This window comes from Mastigoproctus giganteus, chromosome 5 (genome assembly GCF_048544385.1).
Source record: "Mastigoproctus giganteus isolate SK-2022 chromosome 5, ASM4854438v1, whole genome shotgun sequence".
NCBI lineage: Eukaryota > Metazoa > Arthropoda > Arachnida > Uropygi > Thelyphonidae > Mastigoproctus > Mastigoproctus giganteus.
In genome coordinates this window covers 8,114,931-8,139,233 of record NC_143579.1, presented here as the reverse complement: position 1 = coordinate 8,139,233, position 24,303 = coordinate 8,114,931, and the positions used below count along the sequence as shown (strand labels likewise).

Below are 24,303 nucleotides of genomic sequence, written 5' to 3'. Positions count from 1 at the left end.
CAGGGTTCATTAGCATTAGTAGAGGCATTTGATGCAAGAAAGCAAGCTTATGCGGCATCAGCCAAAAAAAAAAAAAATAAATAAATAAATAAAAAATAACCACTTCCACTTCACCCCTCTGTTCGTTCGAAATACCTGTCCAGCTCAGCCTTAAACTTATTTAGGCTGTGAACTTCTACGACAAGGGATGGAAGTCTATTCCAGCAACCAACCACCCGCTAGCTAAAAGCAAATTTCCTCACATCTATCCTACATCTGTCTTTCCTCAATTTGAATGTATGCCCTCTCAGGTGATTATTCTGAGCAAGAGGAAGAATCCCATCAGCATTGAGCATGCTCAAACCATTCTAGGGTTTATACACCTCTATCAGATCACCTCGCCGGTGCCTAGTCTCCAGACACTGTAATTTGCAAAACGTGAGCCTTTCTTCGTAAGAGCACCCCTTTGTTCCATTCACTAATCTTGTAGCCCTTCTCTGTACTCGTTCCAGCATCACTACATCCTTCTTGAAATGAGGCCTCCAGACCTGTATACAATACTCTAGGTGTGGTCTGACCATTGCCTTATACAAGGGAATAATCACCTCCTCATCCCTGCTAGAAAAATTCCTATATATCATCGACAATACACCATGAGCTACCCTTGCAGCCCGTCTGCACTGCTCAGAAAACTTCATATCTGCCTGCACAACCACCCCCAGGTCCCTTTCATTCTCTACCACTGTCAGTGTAGTACCACAGAGTTGATACGTTGCTCTGGGGTTGCTGTTTCCCATATGTAGTACTTTACATTTGTCAATGTTAAACTTCATTTGTCACCTCTCAGCCCATCAGCTCAACCTTTCCAGATCCTGTTGCAGTAGCATAGTGTCAGTAGTGTCCTTGACAACCCTGCCAACCTTCGTATCGTCTGCAAACTTGAACATTAAGCTTCATATAATATCATCGATATCATTTATAAATACAGAAAACAATAATGGACCCAATACTAAACCCTGAGGGACTCCACTAATAACATTAGTCCACGATCAGCAGTATCCATTGATTACCACTCTCTTCTTCCCCTCAACCACCCCTTTATCCACAGCAGCAATTTGCCTCCAATGCCACACTGCTCCAATTTGTGCAGCAGTCTTCCATGTGCAACAGTATCAAAAGCCTTTCTAAGATTCCAAGTATATAATATCAAAGTTATTCCCTGCATCCAGTTCTTTTGTGACTGCATCATAGTATCCAATCAAATTGGTCAGGCAAGACTTCCCCTTAACAAAACCATGCTGTGTCTGAGCTATAACTGAAGTCTTGTTTAGATGATCCTGCAGTGCTTCTTTAACCAGTGCCTCCATTAATTTTCCAGGAACAGAAGTTAAACTAACAGGTCTATAATTACTTGTGTCGCCCTTTGATCCTCCTTTGTGAATTGGGGTCATATTTGCACATCTCCAGTCCATGGATACTTCCCCTGAGTCCAAGGAAGCTCTCATAATTATGGCTAAGGGTTTGCTTACTTCCTTTAATATAACTGGATAGATCCCATCCACCCCAGGTGCCTTTCTTGTATTTATCTTCAACAATTTCTCCTCCACTTTACTCTCAGTTATTACAAGATTCTCTAGCTTACTGCCAGAGTTGAATACACCTCTGGCATTCCCCTCACTGAATAACTCCGCATGTGTGAACGTCGATGCAAAATATTCATTTAGTTTGTTAGCTACCTGAGCAGGATCATCAACAGTTGACCCATCGATATCAAGTGGACCAATCTGATTCATCCCCTTCCTTCTAGAGTTTACTTAAGTAAAGAACTCTTTGCTGTTTTTCTTTGCATCCCTTGCCAAAGATTTCTCGTAATCTGCCTTCGCCTGCCTAACCTCCTTTGTAACTTGGTTACAGATCAACTTGTATCTATCGTAGGCTTCTGTGTCAGGTGTTAATTTGTATGTATCCCATGCATTTTTCTTCTTTGCCATAGGTCTCATTAGTTCATCTGACATCCATTTAGGCCTAAACCTTGAACAATATTTCTTAGTTGGTATGTAAAGCCTAGTAGATTCCAAGATAAGTTCTTTGAATGCTTCCCATTTTGAATTTGCTGTTGGTAACATCATCAGTTGGTCCCACTGTTGGTTCGCCTTTACGAAAGCAATAACCCTTCCCTTTACCCCTAATGGTAGTTACCTCTTTCAGTAAATCCCACTTCAGCACACTGTGATCACTGCCACCTAGTAGTTCATTTATTTGCAGATTCTTAATGCATGAAGAATCACTACTGATAATCAAATCAAGAGTATTACTCCCTCTAGTTGCTTCCTGAACATGCTGATGTAGAAAACAATCATCCAATAAATCCACAAAAGCCTTGCTAGTGTGTGAGTGACCAGCCCCCAAATTCCAGTCAATATCTGGGAAATTAAAATCCCCCATTATAAGACTCTCTGATTTACTGGCCCACTATTTCCCTGTGCAATTTCTTATTATACTCATCAGAGTCATTAGGCCTATAGCACGCACTGTCCAGCAATGTCGACTGGCTTCACTTCCTTGGATTTTATGTATTTCTTAACTAATAGCATAACCCCTCCTCCCTTCCTATCCTGTCTATCCTTTCTGTAGACATTGTACTCCCCAAATTCCAGTTCTGCATTCCTTATATCTGTGTGACACCACATCTCAGAAATCCCCACAATATCTGCCTTTGATGTTTTGAGCAATACCTCAAATTCATCAAATTTATTTACTAAACTCCTAGCATTGGTGTACACGCAAGTATACATGGACCTGTTCTTTTTCTTAGTTACCCTACCTTTCTTAGCAACCCTAATTCATTTCTAAATTATAACTGAATATTTAAAATCATTCCTTCTTTCTTACTACTTTCAGTATTATATTTCACTCTATGACATAACTGTATAAGTCCTTCCCCTAGTGAAGGATGAATATGATTGCTCCTTTATTTTGAAAATTGATATGTTTATAAATAACTTCAAATACATTTGATTAACAAATTGTTAATGCATATATCCTTCTACATGTATTACCAAAATACAATTAAAAAAAAAAAAAAAAAGGAAGTGAGACAAATTTACTATATAATCTGATACACATAGTGAAAGTTACATAACATACCAAAGGAAATGTAGGAACAAGTTTTAAGCATAGGCCTAAAAACACAGAAAAGAAAATACTGACCCTATATTTATGTTAAATTTTAAAAATATAACTTACCACCTGGAATAAAGCAGATTGCCCCAGCAATAAAAAACACAAAGCTTTGCACGCCTATACAAAAAATAAATTACAGGAGTAAATCATTAAAACAGGTGTGCCACATATACTAAAAATACAATTGAGATTTTTATTAGTTAACCTAGAAGTCTTTCAAAACAGAAATTTTAATTTTCACCTGCTATATATTTTCATACTATAATAATTAATGAGCCAGCCAAGAATTAAACTGAAAATTTACTATAAAATAAAATAATATACAGTAAAATGTAATGAAAATAAAATACAATAAAGATTAAATTATAGTTAAAATATAGTTAAAAGCAGTAAAATTATCTAAAATAAACTGGGTAAAAGCGATAAAACAATGAAACCTGGAGCTTTTGGAGACTGCCGTGCTACTAGTGCTAAGACACATCCTTAAGTAGCAGGTCCATGGCACTCATGCACGTAGTCATCAGACACATGATCTACATTCTCCATACGCGTATCGGAAACGGAAGTGGCTTGGGAGCGTGTCAAACAGAACCAGTCATCCCTTCTGAGGACAACTGCCTCAAACAAGGGGTATAAACGGGTGCCCCTGTCCCTATTAATAGTATTGTGACTGGATGAACCGATTCGCAAGCTCTCGAGCCACTTGCGTTCCCAAAATCCATGGGCGCGGTCAGTAATGACTGCGTCTTCAGGGGAGATCCGATGCTGCTTTTCCCAGAAATGCTCTGCCACGGCAGACCTCGCATAGTTAGCAGTCTTGATAGCGGTCATGTGTTCCCCCAAACGGTCCTTTAAACGTCGCCCCGTTTTCCCCACATAACACTCCTCACAATCCGGGCACTTAATCTCGTAGACCACATTGCTAGTATGGTCCTGGGCTACGGGATCTTTAACTTGAGATATCACTGTGTGCAACCTCCGACCCGGAAGTTGCACACAGCGGGTCTGGCACTCCTGCAGTGCCCATACAATGCGTTCTGAAAGACCTGGATAGTAAGGAATGAACGTATGTTGGTCTTGAGAGTAGTGGCAGATAAAGCAACCAGGGTTGCTGAGGTTTATAAGCGCAGGCAAATCAACAAATTCAATAGATTGTTAGAGGAATCCGTGGTGGTGCGTAATACGGATACTGGCAACTTTATTCATAATCTTAGTGGCAAACAATTTACTAAAGAACATTTTTTCATTTGAGTGAGCTTCCATCTCAGTTGCCACCCGGATTTTCATCCATATGCAACCAATTCTCATTTGGTATATCAGTCTCAACCTTAGTTGTAAAAACCAATATATAAAGACCAAATGGTCAACTCAAATCAAACAAACAAAATAACATTAATCGACCATTCAGCCTTGTGGTGGGGATGGGCAATCACACCTCTCACCACAAGTTACCGTCCCCACCACGAGGAGGTAGGTCACTACTACCATCCGGGCATCGCCCGGCAGCGACTATAAGCCAGCTTAGCAAATCTTAAAAAAGAACAAAAGAATTCATAATCATCAAAAATATACATCAAATTAACTTCAGTGAGAGCCAGTGTCCCAAAGTCCAACCTTGCTCTTAAATCCTCATATAGAGGACAATATAGCAAGATATGAAGGCCAGTCTCAGTCTCTCCACACTCACAGAACTCCGTAAGGGTCAACCCCAAACGAAACAGCCTTGACCTCAAGCCATGCCCCGTAACGACGGCAGCAGCTGCAAACCCAAATTGGAGCCAGGAGCGTCGCTCCCTACTCACTATATGGACCAAGGGCATAAAGGTATACAAATGACGACCTTTCTCAGAGTTTGTCCATTGGAATTGCCATATGGTACTCAACTCATCATTGATTCGCCCCCGTTCTGCTGTTATATCAGGGGAAACCAGCCAACCGCCCCACCGGGCACGACCGGACGCCAAAAATCACTCTGGTAATCCCCCGCTTAAGGGCATACCGTAAAGCAAGCTGTGCCACAACCAACTCCGCAGGCATCTTCCCTGCAAGGACGCACAAGGCATCTGTGGAAACAGTTCTGCAAGCCCTGGTTATACCTAAGAGAGCAAACCTCTGTGCCGAAGACAAGATTCTACGAACATGAGAATGTTCTATATACCCTCCCCAAGCCCCAGCAGCGTAGGTCAGAATCGGAATAAAGATGTTATAAAGTAAGTGGAGGGCACCACCCTTTATACCCCATTCAACACGCGTAACTCGCTGGAGCTTGGCATATAATCGTTTCACCTTATCTCGGACAAAGGGAGCATGAGCTACCATAGAAAGTCGCTCTCCCAGGACAACACCCAGGTACCTGCTCTTATTAACCACTCTAAGCGAGAAATCACCAGAACGACACAAAGGAGGTCGAGTTCCACTGAGGCGTCCCCTCAGAAGCACTGCTACAGATTTCTCTGCAGAGACCTCCAGCTTATGCTGAGCAGACCAATTCAACAATTGGCCTAGAGAAGCAGCTATATGCTCCTCAAGCATCCGGCAGGACTCTCCACACACCAAGATGACTAAATCATCAGCATAAGCTATTCTGATCGTACCTTCCACAGCTTGCATTTGTAGGAACTCATCAAGAACCCAATTCCAGAGAGTCGGCCCCAGAACCGAACCCTGTGGGCATCCTCTATAAACTCTTCTCTCACACTTCATGAAAGGAGTACAAATGAGCACATATCTCTCTCGGAGATAGTCCTCAAGAAGACGGTATAAATTTCCTGGACAGAGGGACGCCCTAGCCCTGCGTAGGACACTGCCCCACCACAGAGCATCAAACGCCCCCCTAAAGTCCATGAACAAGCCCAGGACATATCGACCAGGCAGCTCATTGACGCCTTTAATCAAATTGTAAATGGCATCCTCAGCAGAGGAACCAGCCTTAAAACCGTACTGATTGTTAGCCACCAGCCCCTGACCAGCATAATGAACCATCAGCCGACCAAGAACAAGCCGCTCCAACAACTTTCCGATAACTGACAAAAGAGCTATCGGGCGATATGAACGAGGCTCATCCACAGGCTTCTCAGGACTCTTGAGAATAACCCTCAAATTAGCCGTCTTCCATACTGCCGGAAATACTCCTTCGCGAAGACAAGTGTTGAAAAGGTCTAGGTACACATCAGGACTCGCCTGACACGTTTTCCTCACCACAGTGATGCCAATATTGTCCAGTCCCGGAGCACAACCTTCTCTGGTCTGCTGTAAAGCTAACTCGAGCTCAGCGGGAACAAAAGGAGACTCGCTCCCACTAGTAACATAATCTAAATTCTCCCGAACAATCTGACTCTGCAGCAAATTATCCGGAGAATCTTCAACTAAAATTGAATTGATCAAGCAGGAGACAGAGTCAGCCCATCCCAAAGTCACTCTGTCCGTCGCCACAAACGTGGACATAATTTCACCACCATAGATTTTATCGGTGACTATTTTATACACAGAAGACCAAGGATCAGCCGACCCCCTCTCCTGCACATAATTTCTCCAAGAAGCCCGTTTTAATAACATAATCTTATTCTTATATTCATTCCTTTTAATCTGATACTGCAACCGCAACTCAAATGATTCTTGAGAGTAACACCTCCTCTCATATTGATACTGCTTACGCGCATGTTGAAGATCTTTCCGCATACGCGTAAGTTCTGGTGTCCACCAAGGTACCGATCTTTGCGGCCTTCTCTTCTTTTGCAAACACTGTTTACATAGGTCCTGCAATACACTAGTTAATTTCCAGGCTTTCTCTGACGCAGTCAGATCATGCCACATTACTAAAAGTCAGATCATGCCATGTTACTAAAGAACAGGAGGAAGTATTGAGCCTGGGTCCAAAGTTTGCTTTAGTTCCTGCCAGGCTTCCCATTGCAGAGATAGCTATGGGAGTGGAAAAAGCCATCAACAAGCTACCTGTTACCCAAGCTGATGAGATACGGGTCAGGGTTGCGGCTATTTTGAGTCAGACCAGGACAGCACATTCTAATCTCAGTCACAGACATGAAAGAGCCTCAACTTAGAAAAGATGACGATATTATAATGTTACCTGCCGACAAAGGCAGATCCACAGTGGTACTGAATAAGGATTATTATTGTGCAAAAGCTCTGGATCTTTTACAGGATAGCAACATATATAAAGTTACCCATCGAAATCCGTTAGCTGGTTTGGAGAGACAAGTCAACAACATCATACACGGATGGCATAAGGCTGGTGAAATAACTAAAGAAGTTTATTGGTCTCTTCATGCCTCAGGTTGTCGATTACCCCGGTTCTATGGCCTCCCAAGGACGCACAAGGTGGGCATTCCGTTGAGACCTATAGTATCATTTGTGGGTAGTCCCACTTATGCTTTATCTGGATTTTTAGCTGGAGTCATTTCTCCTATAGTGGGACGCTCCAGATTAGTAATCAGGAATAGCAAAAAATTTGTGAACTTTATAAGAAGCCAATCTATAGGTGAAGATGAACTTATGATTTCGTTTGAAGTGGTATCTTTGTTCACATGTATCCCCATTGAACGTGGTGTGCATTGTGTAAGATTGGCCTTGGAACGGCATGACTGCTTTAGTGCTAGATCTTCACTAAGCATTGATGATATTTGTAAAGGTGTTGAATTTTGCCTCGCAAGCACTACCATGGTTTTTCAAAAAGTTATGTATAAGCAGGTCCATGGCACGGCCATGGGTTCACCCATCACTGCCATTGTGGCCAATTTGGCAATGGAGGAACTGGAAACTAGGGTTTTTCATCAGTTGGATTTCCTCATGCGCGAGTGGAGGAGATATGTGGACGATACATTCACCATTTTAAAAAAGGGAAAGGAAGATGAGGTGCTCAATTTACTCAACAGCTTTACCACATTTATACAATTTACCTTGGAGGTGGAAGAAGCTGGGTCCCTCCCGTTTCTGGATGTCTTAGTTAGCAGAGATGGGTCTAGATTAAAAACAACGATCTATAGAAAGCCTATGTGCCGTGGCCAATTTGTTCATTACAGCTCAGCACAGGCTTATCAACATAACAGTGTAGCCAGGGCATTGTTGAATAGGGTGGGGACCCACTGTAGTACCCCTGAAGAAAAGGAAATGGAAATTTCAGAGTCACGGCAGACCTCAGGAAATGTGGATACCCCCAGAGGGTCTTGGACAAATATATTTATAGGGATGAGTCCAATCGTAGGGAGTCGCCTGCCCCTGTGGCTACTGCATACATTCCTTACTATCCGGGCCTTTCAGAATGCATTGTATGGGCACTGCGGGAGTGCCAGACCTACTGTGTGCAACTTCCGGGTCGGAGGTTGCACACAGTGATATCTCAAGTTAAAGATCCCGTATCCCAGGACCATACTAGCAATGTGGTCTACAAGATTAAGTGCCCGGATTGTGAGGAGTGTTATGTGTGGGAAACGGGGCGACGTTTAAAGGACCGTCTGGGGGAACACACGACCGCTATCAAGACTGCTAACTATGCGAGGTCTGCTGTGGCAGAGCATTTCTGGGAAAAGCAGCATCGGATCTCCACTGAAGACGCGGTCATTACTGACCGCGCCCATGGATTTTGGGAACGCAAGTGGCTCGAGAGCTTGCGAATCAGTTCATCCAGTCACAATACTATTAATAGGGACAGGGGGACCCATTTACACCCCCTGTTTGAGGCAGTTGTCTTCAGAAGGGATGACCGGTTCTGTTTGACACGCTCCCGAACCACTTCCGTTTCCAATACGCGCATGGAGAATGTAGATCATGTGTCTGATGACTACGTGCATGAGTGCCATGGACCTGCTACTTAAGGATGTGTCTTAGCACTAGTAGTATGCAGTCTCCGAAAGCTCCAGGTTTCATTGTTTTATCGCTTTTAACCCAGTTTATTTTAGATAATTTTACTGTTTTTAACTATATTTTAACTATAATTTAATCTTTATTGTATTTTATTTTCATTACATTTTACTGTATATTATTTTATTTTATTTTATAGTAAATTTTCAGTTTAATTTCTTGGCTGGTGTTTATCATTAATTATTATAGTATGGAATTTCCCAGCCCCACAGGCCTGTTTGAAGATATATATATTTTCATGTTATGATAATTAACCTGTGTGTGCATGCGTGCACATGTAAAAATGAAGTATTTTGTTACTAAATACAGTACTCTTCAAAAAAGTATGCTTCAGTTGCATTTGTTGATCTTCAGGTATGTCTGCATCTTAAGCCGTAAAATTTAAATCAAATTCAATCTCAGGTTATAATTTACTGGAATAAGTTATCTACATGGGTGATAGAGGCTGACAGCTTGGGGAAATTCAAAGGTCAGCTGGATAATTACCTATGGGAGGAGGAAAATGCTTAGGTTGTCCATTTCCTTTTCTCTTATTTATTAATTATTATTATTTTTTTAAATTTTTTCTTATTATTATTTTATTTATTTATTCTTTTTGGCTGGTGCAGCATAAGCCATAGGCTTCCTTGCACCATGTGGCCATTGCTAATACTAATAAGCAAGTAGCATTTCTTCATAGAGAAATGCTACTCTCTTACTGTCTGTGATTGGCTAGCTACAGCCATGAGTGCAATTAGTCAAAACTTTTTTTTTTTTTTTTTTTTATGAAAACTCCAAACATGAGAAGTATTAGAACCTATAATACTTAGTACCGTGCTTTGGTTGGAGGTTGAGAAAATGAAAGAAGATATTTGTTGACATTAGACTTGAACTTCTGTAGACTGTAATTTTCAGGAAATACATATGAAGGAAGTTTGTTCCAGAAAACGGCAGTTCAATGAATAAATGAGGAAGATGAAAAGTTGGTTCTGCGAGTTTGAAGTTGGACAGTAAATGGATGTTGGCTGATGGCGGCACGTTTGGACTGTTTTGAAAGAGAGAGCGGGAATTATAGAAGCCAATTCAGAAGAACAGTGCCCGTGGAAGTATCTTTAGAAAAGGCATGCAGCAGAAACAGTACGTCTATGAAACAGCGAGTGCAGAGATTCTGTTAGAGATGAGTCATTAATTAACCTAACTGCCCTCTTCTGAATGTAACCTAGAAGCCTGAGAGAGGTTTTGGGGGGCACTGCCCCAGATGTGGGAACAGTATTCCATGGTAGGGCGGATTTGCGATTTGTACAGAGTCAACAGCTATTTGGAAGAAAATTAATGCAGAGAGCGAAAGAGAAAACAAAGTTTTTTAGATGCAGAGGAAGCAATACAGTAAACTCCCGCTATTCGCAGTATCTGTATTCGCGGTTTCGCGTATTCGCGATCGCCAATTTAATATAAAATGAAACCTAAAAAAATGTGAATTTTAAAGCGCCGTGAATATTTTCCGCCATAAAAAACATGGGCGTGGCTAAAATTATCTTTCCCAGTCAAAACAGCACTCAGTGGGTGGGGGGTGACAAAATCGCGAGCGTGGATGTTTCTCGCTATTCCTTGTTCAGTATGTGTTATGCGTTTGTCATGGAAGGTTTCGTCGTTTGCTTTTAATTTATATGTTTATAAATTGAATAAATTTATCAATTTATAAATTGATATGCTTACAAAAATGATAAATCTACCGTTTTGCAGTGTAAAACAGACTTTTTCGAGTGTGTTAACGGAAGAAAGTGACTATTGTGGACAAGTTCTTTCTAACCCCTACAAAAATATGGCTACGAATAAAAAGAGAAATGTGAAAATATCAAAGAAGGTGATGACATTGGCGAATAAAATTGAGTTATTAGACAAACTTTCTAATGGTGAAAGTGTCTCCTCAGTGGCAAAATATTATAAAATCAATGATAAATAAAATCAAAACATTATACGATCAATCAAGAAATCGGAAGAAAAAATCTGCCGTAGTGTCCGTGAAAACGCGCTAATTGCTTCAAAAAATTGCTGTGTAACTCGTGATGTTAAATTAGAAAAAATGGAAAAAGCTTTAAATCTGTGGATAGAAGACCGAACTCAAAATAAAATTCCGTTAAGTTCACTCATCATTCACGAAAAGGCAAAACTCCTTTATCAACACTTTAGCGAAACTGGTGATAGCACTGGCGAGATAAGTTTTTTAGCTAGCAAAGGCGCTGGTTTGAAAGATTTGTTTGAAATTTCTAATAAATATTACATTTAATATTAAACTGTTTCTTATTTTCATTTCGATGCCATATGCTTGCATTTCACTAGTGGTACTGTCTATGTACATAGTCATATTATGAAGGTACATATGTAGACAAAATTTTAAACTAGTTTTTCTTATATATTTCATACTTTGGAACGGATCCCCTTTATTACTGTGAGAGCCATAACTCAGTATTCGCGTTTTCGGTATTCGCGACATTTCTCAGGAACGTAACCCCCGCGAATAGCGGGGGTTTACTGTATTTGTAATGTGCTTGTGCCAAGAAAGATTAGAAGTCAGAGTAATCCCCAAAAGAGATATCATTTTGCCTAGAAATTAGAGTGCCATCAAAGATAAGCATAGGAGCAGAAGAATCCTTTTTTGCGTGATATAAGACAAGAATGAGTTTTAGAAGGATTGAAATCAACTAAGTTGTCTTTGCCGCACTGGAGAATTACCTGAAGATCGGCATTTAAGGAATTGGTAACAGATTTTCAAGAAGTTGAAGTTCATTGAGCAGGACAAGGTTTCTCAAAATGGAAAGTGGAATGCAATGCACTATCATCGGCAAAACTATGGATAGGATTTCCAGTCAATGGAAGAAGGTCATTAATATACAAGAGGAAAAGAGTGGGCGAGAGAACTGAACCTTGGGGGACACCAGCATTAGTGGAAAAGTTAGAAGACAGAGAGCCATCCACCCTCAGCGAGCAATCATAGAGAAAACTGGATAACCAAATGCAAAAAACAGTTGGCAAACCATAAGATGGAAGCTTGTTTAGGAGACCTTTATGCCAAACACGATCGAAAGCCTTTCAGATGTCAAGAGCAACTGCTTGTGTTCCCTGAACTTTTCCATTGAATTTGTCCATAAATGGGTAACATAAGCCAGAATATCACCAGTAGATCGACACTGATGGAATCCATACTGGCGATCATTGATCAAACGGAAGGTTTCTAGGTAGTTTAAGAGTTGGTGGTTAATTGATTTCTCCATTACCTTAGAAAGAGTAGAAGTAATTGCAATGGGACGATAATTTGATGGGGAGGATTTGTCATCCTTTTTAGGAACTGGCTGGATATGAGCAAATTTCCAAGCAGAAGGAAAAACACCTTTGGAATAAGAAAGTGAAAAAAAGGCAGCAAAGAACAGGAGTAAGTTTAGGAGCACAGGTTTTGAGAACAAGTGGAGAAATACAGTCAGGACCTGGAGCTTTCTTAGCATCAAGATTCATCAAAATCCTTCTGACATACTTTTGACAGATTATTAATCAAGATTATTTCTTGAAGCCTTTTGTTCTAAGTAACTTTCATAATGAAACAATGGCCCTTTATAAAAAGGGCCATACAGCTATAGAACAGAATGACTTGTTTGTTTGTTATTTGGTTTTTAGGAGCATTAGCAACTAAGACCATATTGCTCCAGGATATGCGGTGGTCATTCCCTGACCTTTCCGAATCCTTCGTATTTGGTGGTGACAGGCTCGAACCGTGGTCTAATCAAGAAGCATGTGCTACGCGCTGCTGCTCCTTCCCACCTGGCTACGGAGGCACCAAATGACTTGTTATCAACTATTTGTGATAAAAATTATAATTTTTGCCTGTTTTAGCAAAAACAGGCAAAAAAGTTTTCACAAAAAAAAAGCAGTTGTTTTAAAGTATACATTGCACTAGATATTAAATTTCGCTAACAAAAGACATTTTATATTAAAATACAGCCCTAGTAATTTGATCCCGAGCTTTGCATTTCACTACATCAAAACACAGCTGCCACTTTTGAGACCATCTAAGTCATCCTCAAGGAGTACTGCTTAGTGCTGATTATTAACTCCCCTTCCAATCTTTACTTAAACTGCAAATTTTGTCAATCACACTTTCTATCCTTCATCAATTCATTTTAAAAAAAAAAATCAAAAACAAGAGTGGTCTCGGCACTGCTAGGATAGGAACCAAAATAAGTATTTACTCTCCTTGTAATACACTGTGAATTGCTTTAAATATGCAGTATATTATACTGAGAATACAATTACATCTCTATTATAGTAGACTTATACTTACCCATTTCAGGCAGAATAAGCACCACAATTCCTGTTGTTAATAAACCTAATAAAAATAAAAAAAAATAAAAAATAGTACATAGAGTATAAATAAATACTGATTTTATTGCCCTACAAAGAAAAACAAATTATAGTGGCTGTAATACAAAACCCTTCATGTCTAACAACACAAAGAGGGTAAACATTATATTAATTGGCAGTGATTATGCTGTTATTAAAGATTCCTGTTAAAATTATTAAGAGAGCACAATTCATTAAAAAGTGAAAAATTAAGATCATTTATCTGCTTTGAGATTGCAAACTGTAAAGTCGAAGAATTCTGCACTCCTGGGAATGGATAAGTTTTTTTTTTAAATTTTGCCATTTTATTGACCTAATTAACATGCTATATAAAATTCAATAAATAGCTTTAGAGTCCTAGTCACAATCTTCAGTTTATTTTCAAATTTTCTAAGTTATGCCTTAATATATGTGGAACCTTTGTATTGGTGATTTGGTGCAAATATTTTATCTTGTAACTTATACTGTAGTGCCTGATAGGGAAATCCCAGCATTTTAATTGTGGTAACAGGGATCTTGAAAGTTCAAATCATGTAGGTTAGCAGTGATTAGATAAATTTATTATTTATTATAATTACCTTTAACTTTACCAACATAACATAGCAGCATAAGAGTGCATATAATGCAAAATTGATAGTGTAATACATATAATACAAACTTTGATAGTGTAATATGTATTATTGCAACATAACTAGTGAATAGAGATGCTATTAACGCATTTAAGTATTACTTTAGTGCGATATTCTCAATTATACTGAATTTAAATGGAAATCATGACCCAAACTAGAGCAGCAAAGCAAGTGGGCTCAAAGTAGCAGGAGTGCTGTGGCTCAGAGAAAACCGAAGAAGAGATTCTTCCACAAATAACAGCCTAACAAAATGTGCTACTAGTGCAATGTTTACAGAACTTTTTGGAACGGAACATGATACAGCAAAGGAGAATGTCTTTTTGGTGTATGTTTGGTGCAGAGTGTCAAGAATTAGCCAGCAAATAAATGTTCTGATGGGCATTTATGAGATCTTGAAGAGTAGGGTGGGTGTCCTCAAAGGAATTAAAATGGAGGTGGGCCCATCAAGCTCTCAGCTGCCCAATTCAATACAAGACCTCACACCTGTGCATCAGGCACTACAGTGGCAATTCCCATAGCAGAATGCACTAGTCCCACAAGAGGTAGTTATTGTTGACTATTGTCAGAAAAATGGAAAATATATTGTGCAAGAAGGATAGGTGGAATAGGACCATGGGCAAAAGTAGATGATGGTGTAGAGATGACCTTTTAATGTCATAAAAGGTGATACTGTTGTACATGTTGGCACTAATGATATTAAGAGTAGGATAACTGCAGACTTGACAAGTACAGGGCAATGTTGAGAAAAAGTCACAACTAAAAATTAAAATTGAAAGTGTCCGCAATTCTGAACAGTCATGATAGCATGGAGTATATGATAAAGCCTTGTCAATTTTTCCAAGCATGGTCTGTACATGTTAACAGGAGAGTGCTTCTACAGGAATAGGATATACTTAAATAGAAAGGGTGCAGGATTATTAGTGTTAGGCTGTTCGGAAAACTGCAAGCTTGGGGGGGGGGAATACACAGACCATCAGATTAACAATAGCTGCAGGCAAAGACAAAAGTGATTCTTGCACTGATTCTGTTGGAGAATATGCAGCAGCCTGGAAAGCAAGGTGTCAGAGATTTCAAAGACTGCTGCGAGTCATCACAAAACAAGTAAATACAACTAAATACAAATGATTCAACTACATGAGCTGTACATTAAAGTACCAAGAGTAAGAAGAAGTGTATGTATACTTGCATGTACACCAATGCTAGGAGCACAGTAATTAAATTTGAATAATTTGAAGTGTTGGTGAAGTAATCAAATGCAGATATTGTGGGGATATTGTTGTCACACAGATATATGGAATCTAGAATAGGAATACGGGGAGTTACAATGTGTACACAAATGGCAGACAGGATAAGAGTGGGGAGGGGTTATGCTCCTCTTTAAGAAGCACATAAAATTTTCCGGTCGATATGGGTGGCCAGTACAATTCTGGGTTACTTTTGTGTGATAGCACTAAACTAACCCAGTTTAGTGCTTATCGGACGAAAACTGGGTTAGTTTTCACGAAAATGAGAGTAGGGGCAAGCTATAGGCTTAATGACTGATAAGTACAATGAAAAACTTCACAGAGAAATAGAGTCAGCCAGTAAATCAGATTGTCCTATAATGGGAGATTTTAATTTTATGGATATTGACTGGAATCTGCATGTTGGTTACTCACACACTAGCCAGACTTTTGTGTGATTTATTAGTTGATTGTTTTCTACAGCAGCATGTTAGGCAGCGAGAGAGCGAGAGAGATACTTCATCTCATTTTCAGCAGAGATTATTCATGCATTAGCAATCTGCAGATAAAAGAACCATTGCCACCTAATGGTTCTTTTATCTGCAGATAAAAGAACCATTAGGTGGCAATGGTCACAATTTATTGATGGTAGCTTGGGGGGATATAAGGACTAATAGATTAACGGTAGGCACTGGCAGAGGCGAAAGTGATTCTTGCACTGCTTCTATTGGAATGAGCAGTAGCCTGGAAAACAAGCTGCAGGATATTTCAGAGACTACTAGGAGTCATTGCAGTACAAGTAAACACATGGGTTGTGTTAGGGTAGCTAAGAATAGGAACAGGTGCATGTATACTTGCGTGTATACCAATGCTAGGGGTTTGGTAAATAAATTTGATGAATTTGAGGCATTGCTCAAAACATCAAAGGCAGATATTGTTGGGATATCAGAGACGTGGTGTCACACAGATATAAGGAATGCAGAACTGGAATTTGGGGAGTATAATGTGTACAGAAAGGATAGACAGGATAGGAATGGAGGAGGGGTTATGCTATTAGTTAAGAAACACAAAATCCAAGGAAGTGAAGCCAGTCGACATCGCTGGATTGTGCAGTGTTGAGTCAGTTTGGTGTTACATAAGCATTGGGAGATCAAAATTAAGAGTCAGAGTGTGCTATAGACCTAATGAATATAATAAGAAACTGTACAGGGAAATAGAGTAGGCCAGTAAATCAGAGAGTCTTATAATGGGGGATTTTAATTTCCCAGATATTAACTGGAATTTGTGAGTTGATCACTAACACACTAGAAAAGCTTTTGTGGATTTACTGGATGATTGTTTTCTACATCAGCATGTTCAGACGAACATGCTGATGCAACTAGAGGGAGTAATACTCTTGATCTGATTATCAGTAGTGATTCTTCATGCATTAAGAATCTGCAGATAAAGGAACCACTAGGTGGCAGTGATCAGTGTGCTGAAGTGGGATTTACTCAAAGAGGTAACTACCATTAGGGGTAAAGGGAAGAGTTTTTGCTTTCGTAAAGGTGACTACGGTGGTCTGAGACAGTATTTAAATTATATACGGTGGGAGCAATTGATGAGGTTACCAAAAGCAAATTCAAAATGGGAAGCATTCAAAGAACTTATCTTGGAAGCTACTAGGCTTTACATACCAAATAAGAAATACTGTTCAAGGTTTAGGCCTAAATGGATGTCATGAACTAATGAGACATATGGCAGAGAAGAAAATGCATGCGATACACATAAATTAAAAGCCTATGATAGTTATAAGCTGGTCTGTAACCAAGTCACAAAGGAGATTAGGCAGGTAAAGGCAGATTATAAGAAATCCTTGGCAAAGGATGCAAAGAAAAACAGAAAAGAGTTCTTTACCTATGTAAACTCTAGAAGGAAAGGGTTGAATCAGATTGGTCCACTGGATATGGATGGTTCAACTGTTGATGATCCTGCCCAGGTGGCTAACAAAATAAACGAGTATTTTGCATCTACATTCACACGAGTTATTCAGGAAGGGAAATGCCAGAGGTGAAGTAAACTCTGGCAGTGAGCTAGTTGATTTTGTAATAACTGAGAGGAAAGTGGAATAGAAATTGTTGAGGATAAACATAAAAAAGGCACCCGGGGTGGATGGGATCTACAAATGGGAGCAGCAAAGGAAGTAAGCAAACCCTTAGCCATAATTATGAGAGCTTCTTTGGACTCAGGGAAGGTACCCATAGACTGGAGATGTGCAAATGTAACCCCAATTCACAAAGGAGGATCAAAGGCTGAAAGTAATTATAGACCTGTGAGTTTAACTTCTGTTCCAAGAAAATTAATAGGGGCACTGGTTAAAGAAGCACTGTAGGATCATCTAGACAAGACTTCAGTTATAGCTCGAACACAGCATGGTTTTGTTAAGGGAAAGTTTTGCCTGACCAACTTGATTGGATACTATGATGCAGTCACAAAAGAACTGGATGCAGGAAATAACTTTGATATTATATATTTGGATCTTAGGAACGCTTTTGATACTGTTGCACATGGAAGACTGCCACACAAATTGGAGCAGTGTGACATTGGAGGCAGATTGCTGCTATGGATAAAGGGATGGTTGAGGGTGAGAAGACAGAGCAGTAATCAATGGACACTGCTCATCATGGACTAATGTTATTAGTGGAGTCCCTCAGGGTTCAGTGTTGGGTCCATTGTTGTTTTCCGTATTTATAAATGATATTGATGATGATATATCAAGCTTAATGTCCAAGTTTGCAGATGATACAAAGGTCAGCAGGGTTGTTAAGGACACTACTGACAGTATGCTGCTGCAACAGGATCTGGAAAGGTTGAGCAGATGGGCTGAGGGGTGGCAAATGAAGTTTAATATCGACAAATGTAAAGTACTACATATGGGAAACAGTGGTACTACAGTGAAGGTGATAGAGAATGAAAAGGACCTGGGATAATTGTGCAGGCAGATTTGAGGAAAGAGATGTGGGATACATTGTGGAAATTTGCCTTTAGCCAGCGGGTAGTTGGTTGGTGGAACAGACTCAACCCTTGTTGTGGAAGTTGATAGCCTAAATAAATTTAGGGCTAAGCTGGACAGGTATTTCGAACAAATGGAGGGGTGAAGTGGAAGTTTTTTTTTTTTTTTTTTTTGGCTGATGCTGCATAAGCTTGCTTTCTTGCATCATATGCCTCTATTAATGCTAATGTGGGATTTACTTAAAAATGTAACCATCATAAAGAGTAAAGGTAACAGTTTTTGCTTTCATAAAAGTGACTACAGTAGTCTCAGACAGTTTTTAAATTCTACACCAGTGATAGGCAAACTACGCCCCGCGGGCCAGATGCAGCCCGTCTAGAGGTTCTATCTGACCCGCTCCAGATTTTAAAATAATAAATAGTATAGAAATTTTCAATTTCAATGTTTTAAAAAAATTCATTTAAGGGCGTGTTCCATTTTTTGCATATGCGAAAATTTACATAGAAATTTCAATATTTTTTGCATATGAAAAAAATAGATGGGATAATTTATACAGAAATTGATTTAAAAACTTTTGCATGTGCTAAAAATGAAACCCACCCTAATAAATATGTATAAAAATTTATTAAAATATACTTATTTGCTTTTATATTTAAATTAAAAAAAAAAAAAAAATAGAAACAAGATTTTGAAAGAAGAATTTGGATATACCGCTTACGAGTTTATATTAACAACAATAGAGGCGCCAATATTTGTCCACATGACCACATCAAATAACGTTAGTCAATTTGGGAATGTGCGCGAAGCGGGAACCTAACGTTGAATGGAAAGATGGCGGACAGGCCAGCGCATTCCAACTTCATAAATGTTGAATGTTAGTGTCATGATGGTGAAATTATTAAAAATAGTATTGTTGTTGGTGCTTGTGGGTTTTATTGTGGATATTAGTAAAATATTTCAACCCCAAAATGTCCACTAAAAAACGTAAAATTGATTCAGAGTGCAGTGTTTTCAAAGATGAATGGACCTGGAAGTACTTTTTCACAGTTGTAAAGGATAAACCACTGTGTCTCATCTGCAATGAAACCGTAGCAGTCTTCAAAGAATACAACATTTCCCGCCACTTCACTTCAAAGCATAAAAATTCCAATTACAAAGCAATGTACAAATATGAAAGGAAACAAAAAACTGTGACTTCTAGAGTCGAAGCCATAAATAAAAATCTGACATCACAGTTGGAGTCAAAGATTGGTCAATTTAAATTCTGCTCCATTACTATGGATGAAAGCACTGATATAAATGATACTGCTCAAGCTAGTATTATTTATAAGAGGTGCTGGAGGCACCTCCGTAGCCAGGTGGACTGGAGCAGCAGTGCGTAGCACACGCTTCTTGATTAGACTGGGATTCGAGCCCGTGCCCACCAAATACGGAGGATGCGGAAAGGTCAGGGAATGACCACTGCGTATCCCCGGAGCAATATGGCCTTAGTTGCTAATGCTCCTAAAAACTAAATAACAAACAAGAGGTATTGATGTAAACTTTTCTATTACTGAGGAATTGGCATGCACGTGGTCGTTAAAAGGAACAACAACAAAGTCTGATATTTTTCATTAATTTCAGGAAGGGCTTTCAACATTGAAAGTACCTATAACAAACATATGTAATACAGTGGATTCCGGTTATTCGGGCCACCGGTTAATCGGGGCAGCCGTTTATTTGGGGCAAATCTTAAAAAACAAAAACCAATCGAGAAAATAGCCAGGGTTTACTTCGCTTAATTGGGACAAAATGCCGTTTAATCGGGGCAGGAGACCTCAGCACTGGAGATTACCCCACGATTGTCTCCGACCGTACCACGTAGTTCGGTGGGATTTCTGGAGGTCACAACCATAAAACAATAAAAACAATTAGCAGTCACCTGTTTATTGGGCTTTTGTGTTAGTGCAATCTATCATAAACGGACAGTAAACTCGATCTTATTGAATTTGCGGTAATACCGACAGCTGGAATTCTGTGGGTTATTATGGCAAAATGTGTTTACACTTCAATGGAATCTTCAATCATATAAAAAAAATAATTTTCAGAATCTTCTCTTCATTCCTATTTTGAAAGCTTCGTAATTTGTTACTCCGTTCTCACTTGCGCGTGTTGTGTTACTTGCAATTTGTGTGTGCCGTGTTCTTTGTTATTGATTGCTTAACTTGTTACTGTTTTAAATTTTAACCCCCATCCACAAATGTCAGTGAACAGAAATGTCAACTAGTTTAGTTAGTATGTACATATTACAGTACGTATTAATTATTCCGATTATCACGTATATTCTTCCGATTTTCACGTATCATTAATTTTTTAATTGGTAAGGTAATAAAGAGTAAATCTGTGCTTAATATATATTTACTTTTATAGCCTGTGGATAGTATCCCTCATATTTTCGCTAATTAGAATCGCTGTTTAATAGAATTAAAATTCAATTCACAAACGTGATCACAATGACCGGCGCTTACTACACATCGTATAGTGAACGGTACTTTACTGTGGTGAGTTCGTCGTAATGTGATTTGATTGTACAGTGAACTAATTGTAAAGGGGGGGTGGGTAAATTGTATTTTTAACTATTTACGTGAATCTTCGGATAATTGGGGCAGCCGCTTAATCGGGCCAAAATGCACTAGCCCGATCTGTCCCAAATAACCGGAATCGACTGTATTACAACCGATGGAGCACAAAGTATGACAGGTAAAAAATCTGGATTTGTTGGGATCTTTAATCAAAAATACCCCGGGAATAATGTTGTCTTTCTACATTGTGTTGTACATCAAGATGCCATGTAAATCTGCCTTGAATATGAAACCTGTGCTTGATGTAATCGTGAAGCTTGTAAATACTATTCGATCTCGTGGGCTTACAGACAATTTCGAGATTTTCTTGAATCCATGCAATCTGAATACTCTGATGTGCTGTATTACACGAAAGTTAGGTGGCTGAGTGCAAGACACGTCTTCGAGCGAGTTTGGCAGCTGAAAGACAAGATAGTGTCATTCTTCTATGAGAAACAGGGGTCTGTGAAGTGTGAAATACTGGAAGATACAGCATGGCTTTCGGATTTTGCATTTTTCACAGATTATCTCTGTCACATGAACAAGTTGAATGTCAAAATGCAAGGAAAAAAATCAATTTATCGATGATATCTGGGGCCATCTCAAAGGTTTTAAACTACAACTTGTTCTGTTTGCTAATCAGATAGCTAAGAACGACTTGTCTCACTTCCTGAGATTAAATTCAATAGCTCCAGTAAATAAAGACAAGCTTAAGAGCTACGAAGATGGCCTGAGAAAACTTCATCTTGAATTTGAACGAAGATTTCAAGACTTCAGTGCCATTGAAAAAGACTTGGATATTTTCAGCATGCCTTTTAATGTGGACTGAAGTAGTGAGACCAGACTTGCAGCTTGAATTAATTGAACTGCAATCTAATAATCACCTCAAACAGTTGTTTCTCAATGTCCCAAAATTAGAGCTATACAAATCTTTGTCGAAATCAAGTTTCCCAAATCTGCCCAGAAAGATAGTGCTACGTTTGCTTCATCCTATATATGTGAACAGGTGTTTTCTACAATGAAACTTTGAAAGAGTTGTATTAGAAACAGACTGACAGATAAGCATTTAACTTCACTTCTCAGAATCAGTACATCCCAGTTCGAACCAGATTATGAGGAACTTTTATATTTTGGCCCACTCCTAAAAAAGTTTGCCCATCACTGTTCTAAACAATGGACCAAGTGATGATGTTACCATCAGAAAATTATAAATGGGAAGTGTTCAAGGAAATAATCACAGACCCTACTAGGCTTTTTACACAACCAAAGAAATACTGTTCAAGGACTTAGACCTAAATGGATATCAGATGAACTAATGAAACTTGTGGCAGAGAAGAAAAATGTATAGCATGCATATGAATTATCGGGTGACACAGAAGCCTGCTATACATTTAAACTAGTCTGTAATCAAATCAAAAAGAATGTTACAAGTGAAGGCAAATTATGAAAAATCTTTGGGAAAGGATGCAAAGAAAAACAGCAAAGAATTCTTTAATTACGTAAACACTAAAAGGAGGGGATGAATCGAATCATATTGATCCACTTAATATCAATGGTTCTAATGTTGATGATCCTGCTTCAGTTTCTGACAAACTGAGTAAGTATTTTACATCTACATTCGCATGTAGATGTAAAATACTTTCATTCATTACGGAAGGGGATGTTTGAATTTCATTAACCAACAGGAGCTAAATGATTTTGAAATACTGAGAGGAAAGTGGAGGAGATAATTGAAGTTAAACACAAGAAAGACACCTGGGATGGATGGGATCTAGCCCATTTTATTAAGGCAAATGCTAAACCATATTTATGAGAACATCACTGGATTCAGGAGGAGCCCTTGTGGACTGGAGATGTGCAAATGTATCCCCAATACATGAGGGCAGATCAAAGAACTACACAAGAAATTACGGACCTGTTAGTTCAACTTCTGTTCCAAGGAAAATAATGGAGTCACTGGTAAAAGAAGTAATGCATGATCATCTAGACAAGGCTGCAAATTATACTTCAGACACAGCATGGGTTCATTAAGGGACAATCTTGTCTGACCAACTGATTGGATATTATAATGTAGTGGTAACAAAGAAACTGGATGTTATTTTTATTTGTTATTTGATTTTTTTTTTTAGGAGCATTAGCAACTAAGGCCATATTGCTCCGGGATATGCGGTGGTCATTCCCTGACCTTTCCGTATTTGGTGGTGACGGGCTCGAACACCGGTCTAATCAAGAAGTGTGTGCTACGCACTGCTGCTCCGAACTGGATGTAAAAATAATTTGATATCATATACTTGAATTGCTGTTGCACATAAGACTGCTGTACAAATTGGAGTAGTGTAGCATTAAGGCAAGTTACTGGTCTGGATAAAGGGTTGGTTCAGTAGGAGAAGACAGAGTGATTATTAATGCTCTTCTTGGACTAATGTTATTCGTGGAGTCGTCCAAGTTTCAGTGCTAGCCCCATTCTTGTTCTCTATATTTAAATGTTATTGATGAAGATATACCAGGTTTAATGTCCAAGTTTGCAGACGATACAAAGGTTGGCAGGGTAGTTAATGACAGTAATACCAGCATGCTGCTATAACAGTACAGTAAACCCTCGCGAATAGTGGGGGGGGTTATGTTCCTGAGAAATGCCGCGAATACCGAAAACGCGAATACTGAGTTATGGCTCCCATAGTAATAAAGGGGTTCCGTTCCAAAGTATGAAATATATAAGAAAAACTTGTCTAAAATTTTGTCTATGTATGTATTATATGTACCTTCAAAATATGACTATGTACATAGACAGTACATAGTGAAATGCAAGCATAAGGCATCGAAATGAAAATAAGAAACAATTTAATATTAAATGTAATATTTATTAGAAATTTCAAACCAGCGCCTTTCCTATAGCTAAAAAACTTATCCCGCCAGTGCTATCACCAGTTTCGCTAAAGTGTTGATAAAGGAGTTTTGCCTTTTCACGAATGATGAGTGAACTTAACGGAATTTTATTTTGAGTTCGGTCTTCTATCCACAGATTTAAAGCTTTTTCCAGTTTTTCTAATTTAACATCACGAGTTACAGAGCAAATTTTTGAAGCAATTAGCGCGTTTTCACGGACACTACGGTGGATTTTTCTTCCGATTTCTTGATTGATCGTACCGTTGACTCATTGATTTTATAATGTTTTGCCACTGAGGAGACACTTTCACCATTAGAAATTTTGTCTAATAACTGAATTTTATTCGCTAATGTCATCACCTTCTCTGATCTTTTCACAATTCCCTTGTTATTCGCAGCGATATTTTTGTAGGGGTTAGAAAAGAATTTGTCCACAATAACGTCACTTTCTTCCGTTAACACTCGAAAAAGTCTGTTTTCACTAACACTGCAAAACGTTATATTTTTTGCTTTTGTAAGCATATCAATTTATAAATTGATATACAAATTGATAAATTTATTCAATT

General features: G+C 38.9%; 1 protein-coding gene across 1 annotated transcript in view; it reads right to left on the bottom strand.

The window, feature by feature from the left end:
- Nucleotides 1–24,303, bottom strand: part of LOC150085152 (transmembrane protein 134) — a 74,067-nt gene that overhangs the window by 11,140 nt on the left and 38,624 nt on the right. The window contains exons 4-5 of the mRNA XM_090373052.1: nt 13,349–13,393; nt 3,226–3,279 (exon numbers count right to left, since the gene is read on the bottom strand). Coding sequence (XP_090229178.1) covers nt 3,226–3,279; nt 13,349–13,393 — 99 coding nt within the window. The remainder of the gene's footprint in view (nt 1–3,225; nt 3,280–13,348; nt 13,394–24,303) is intronic.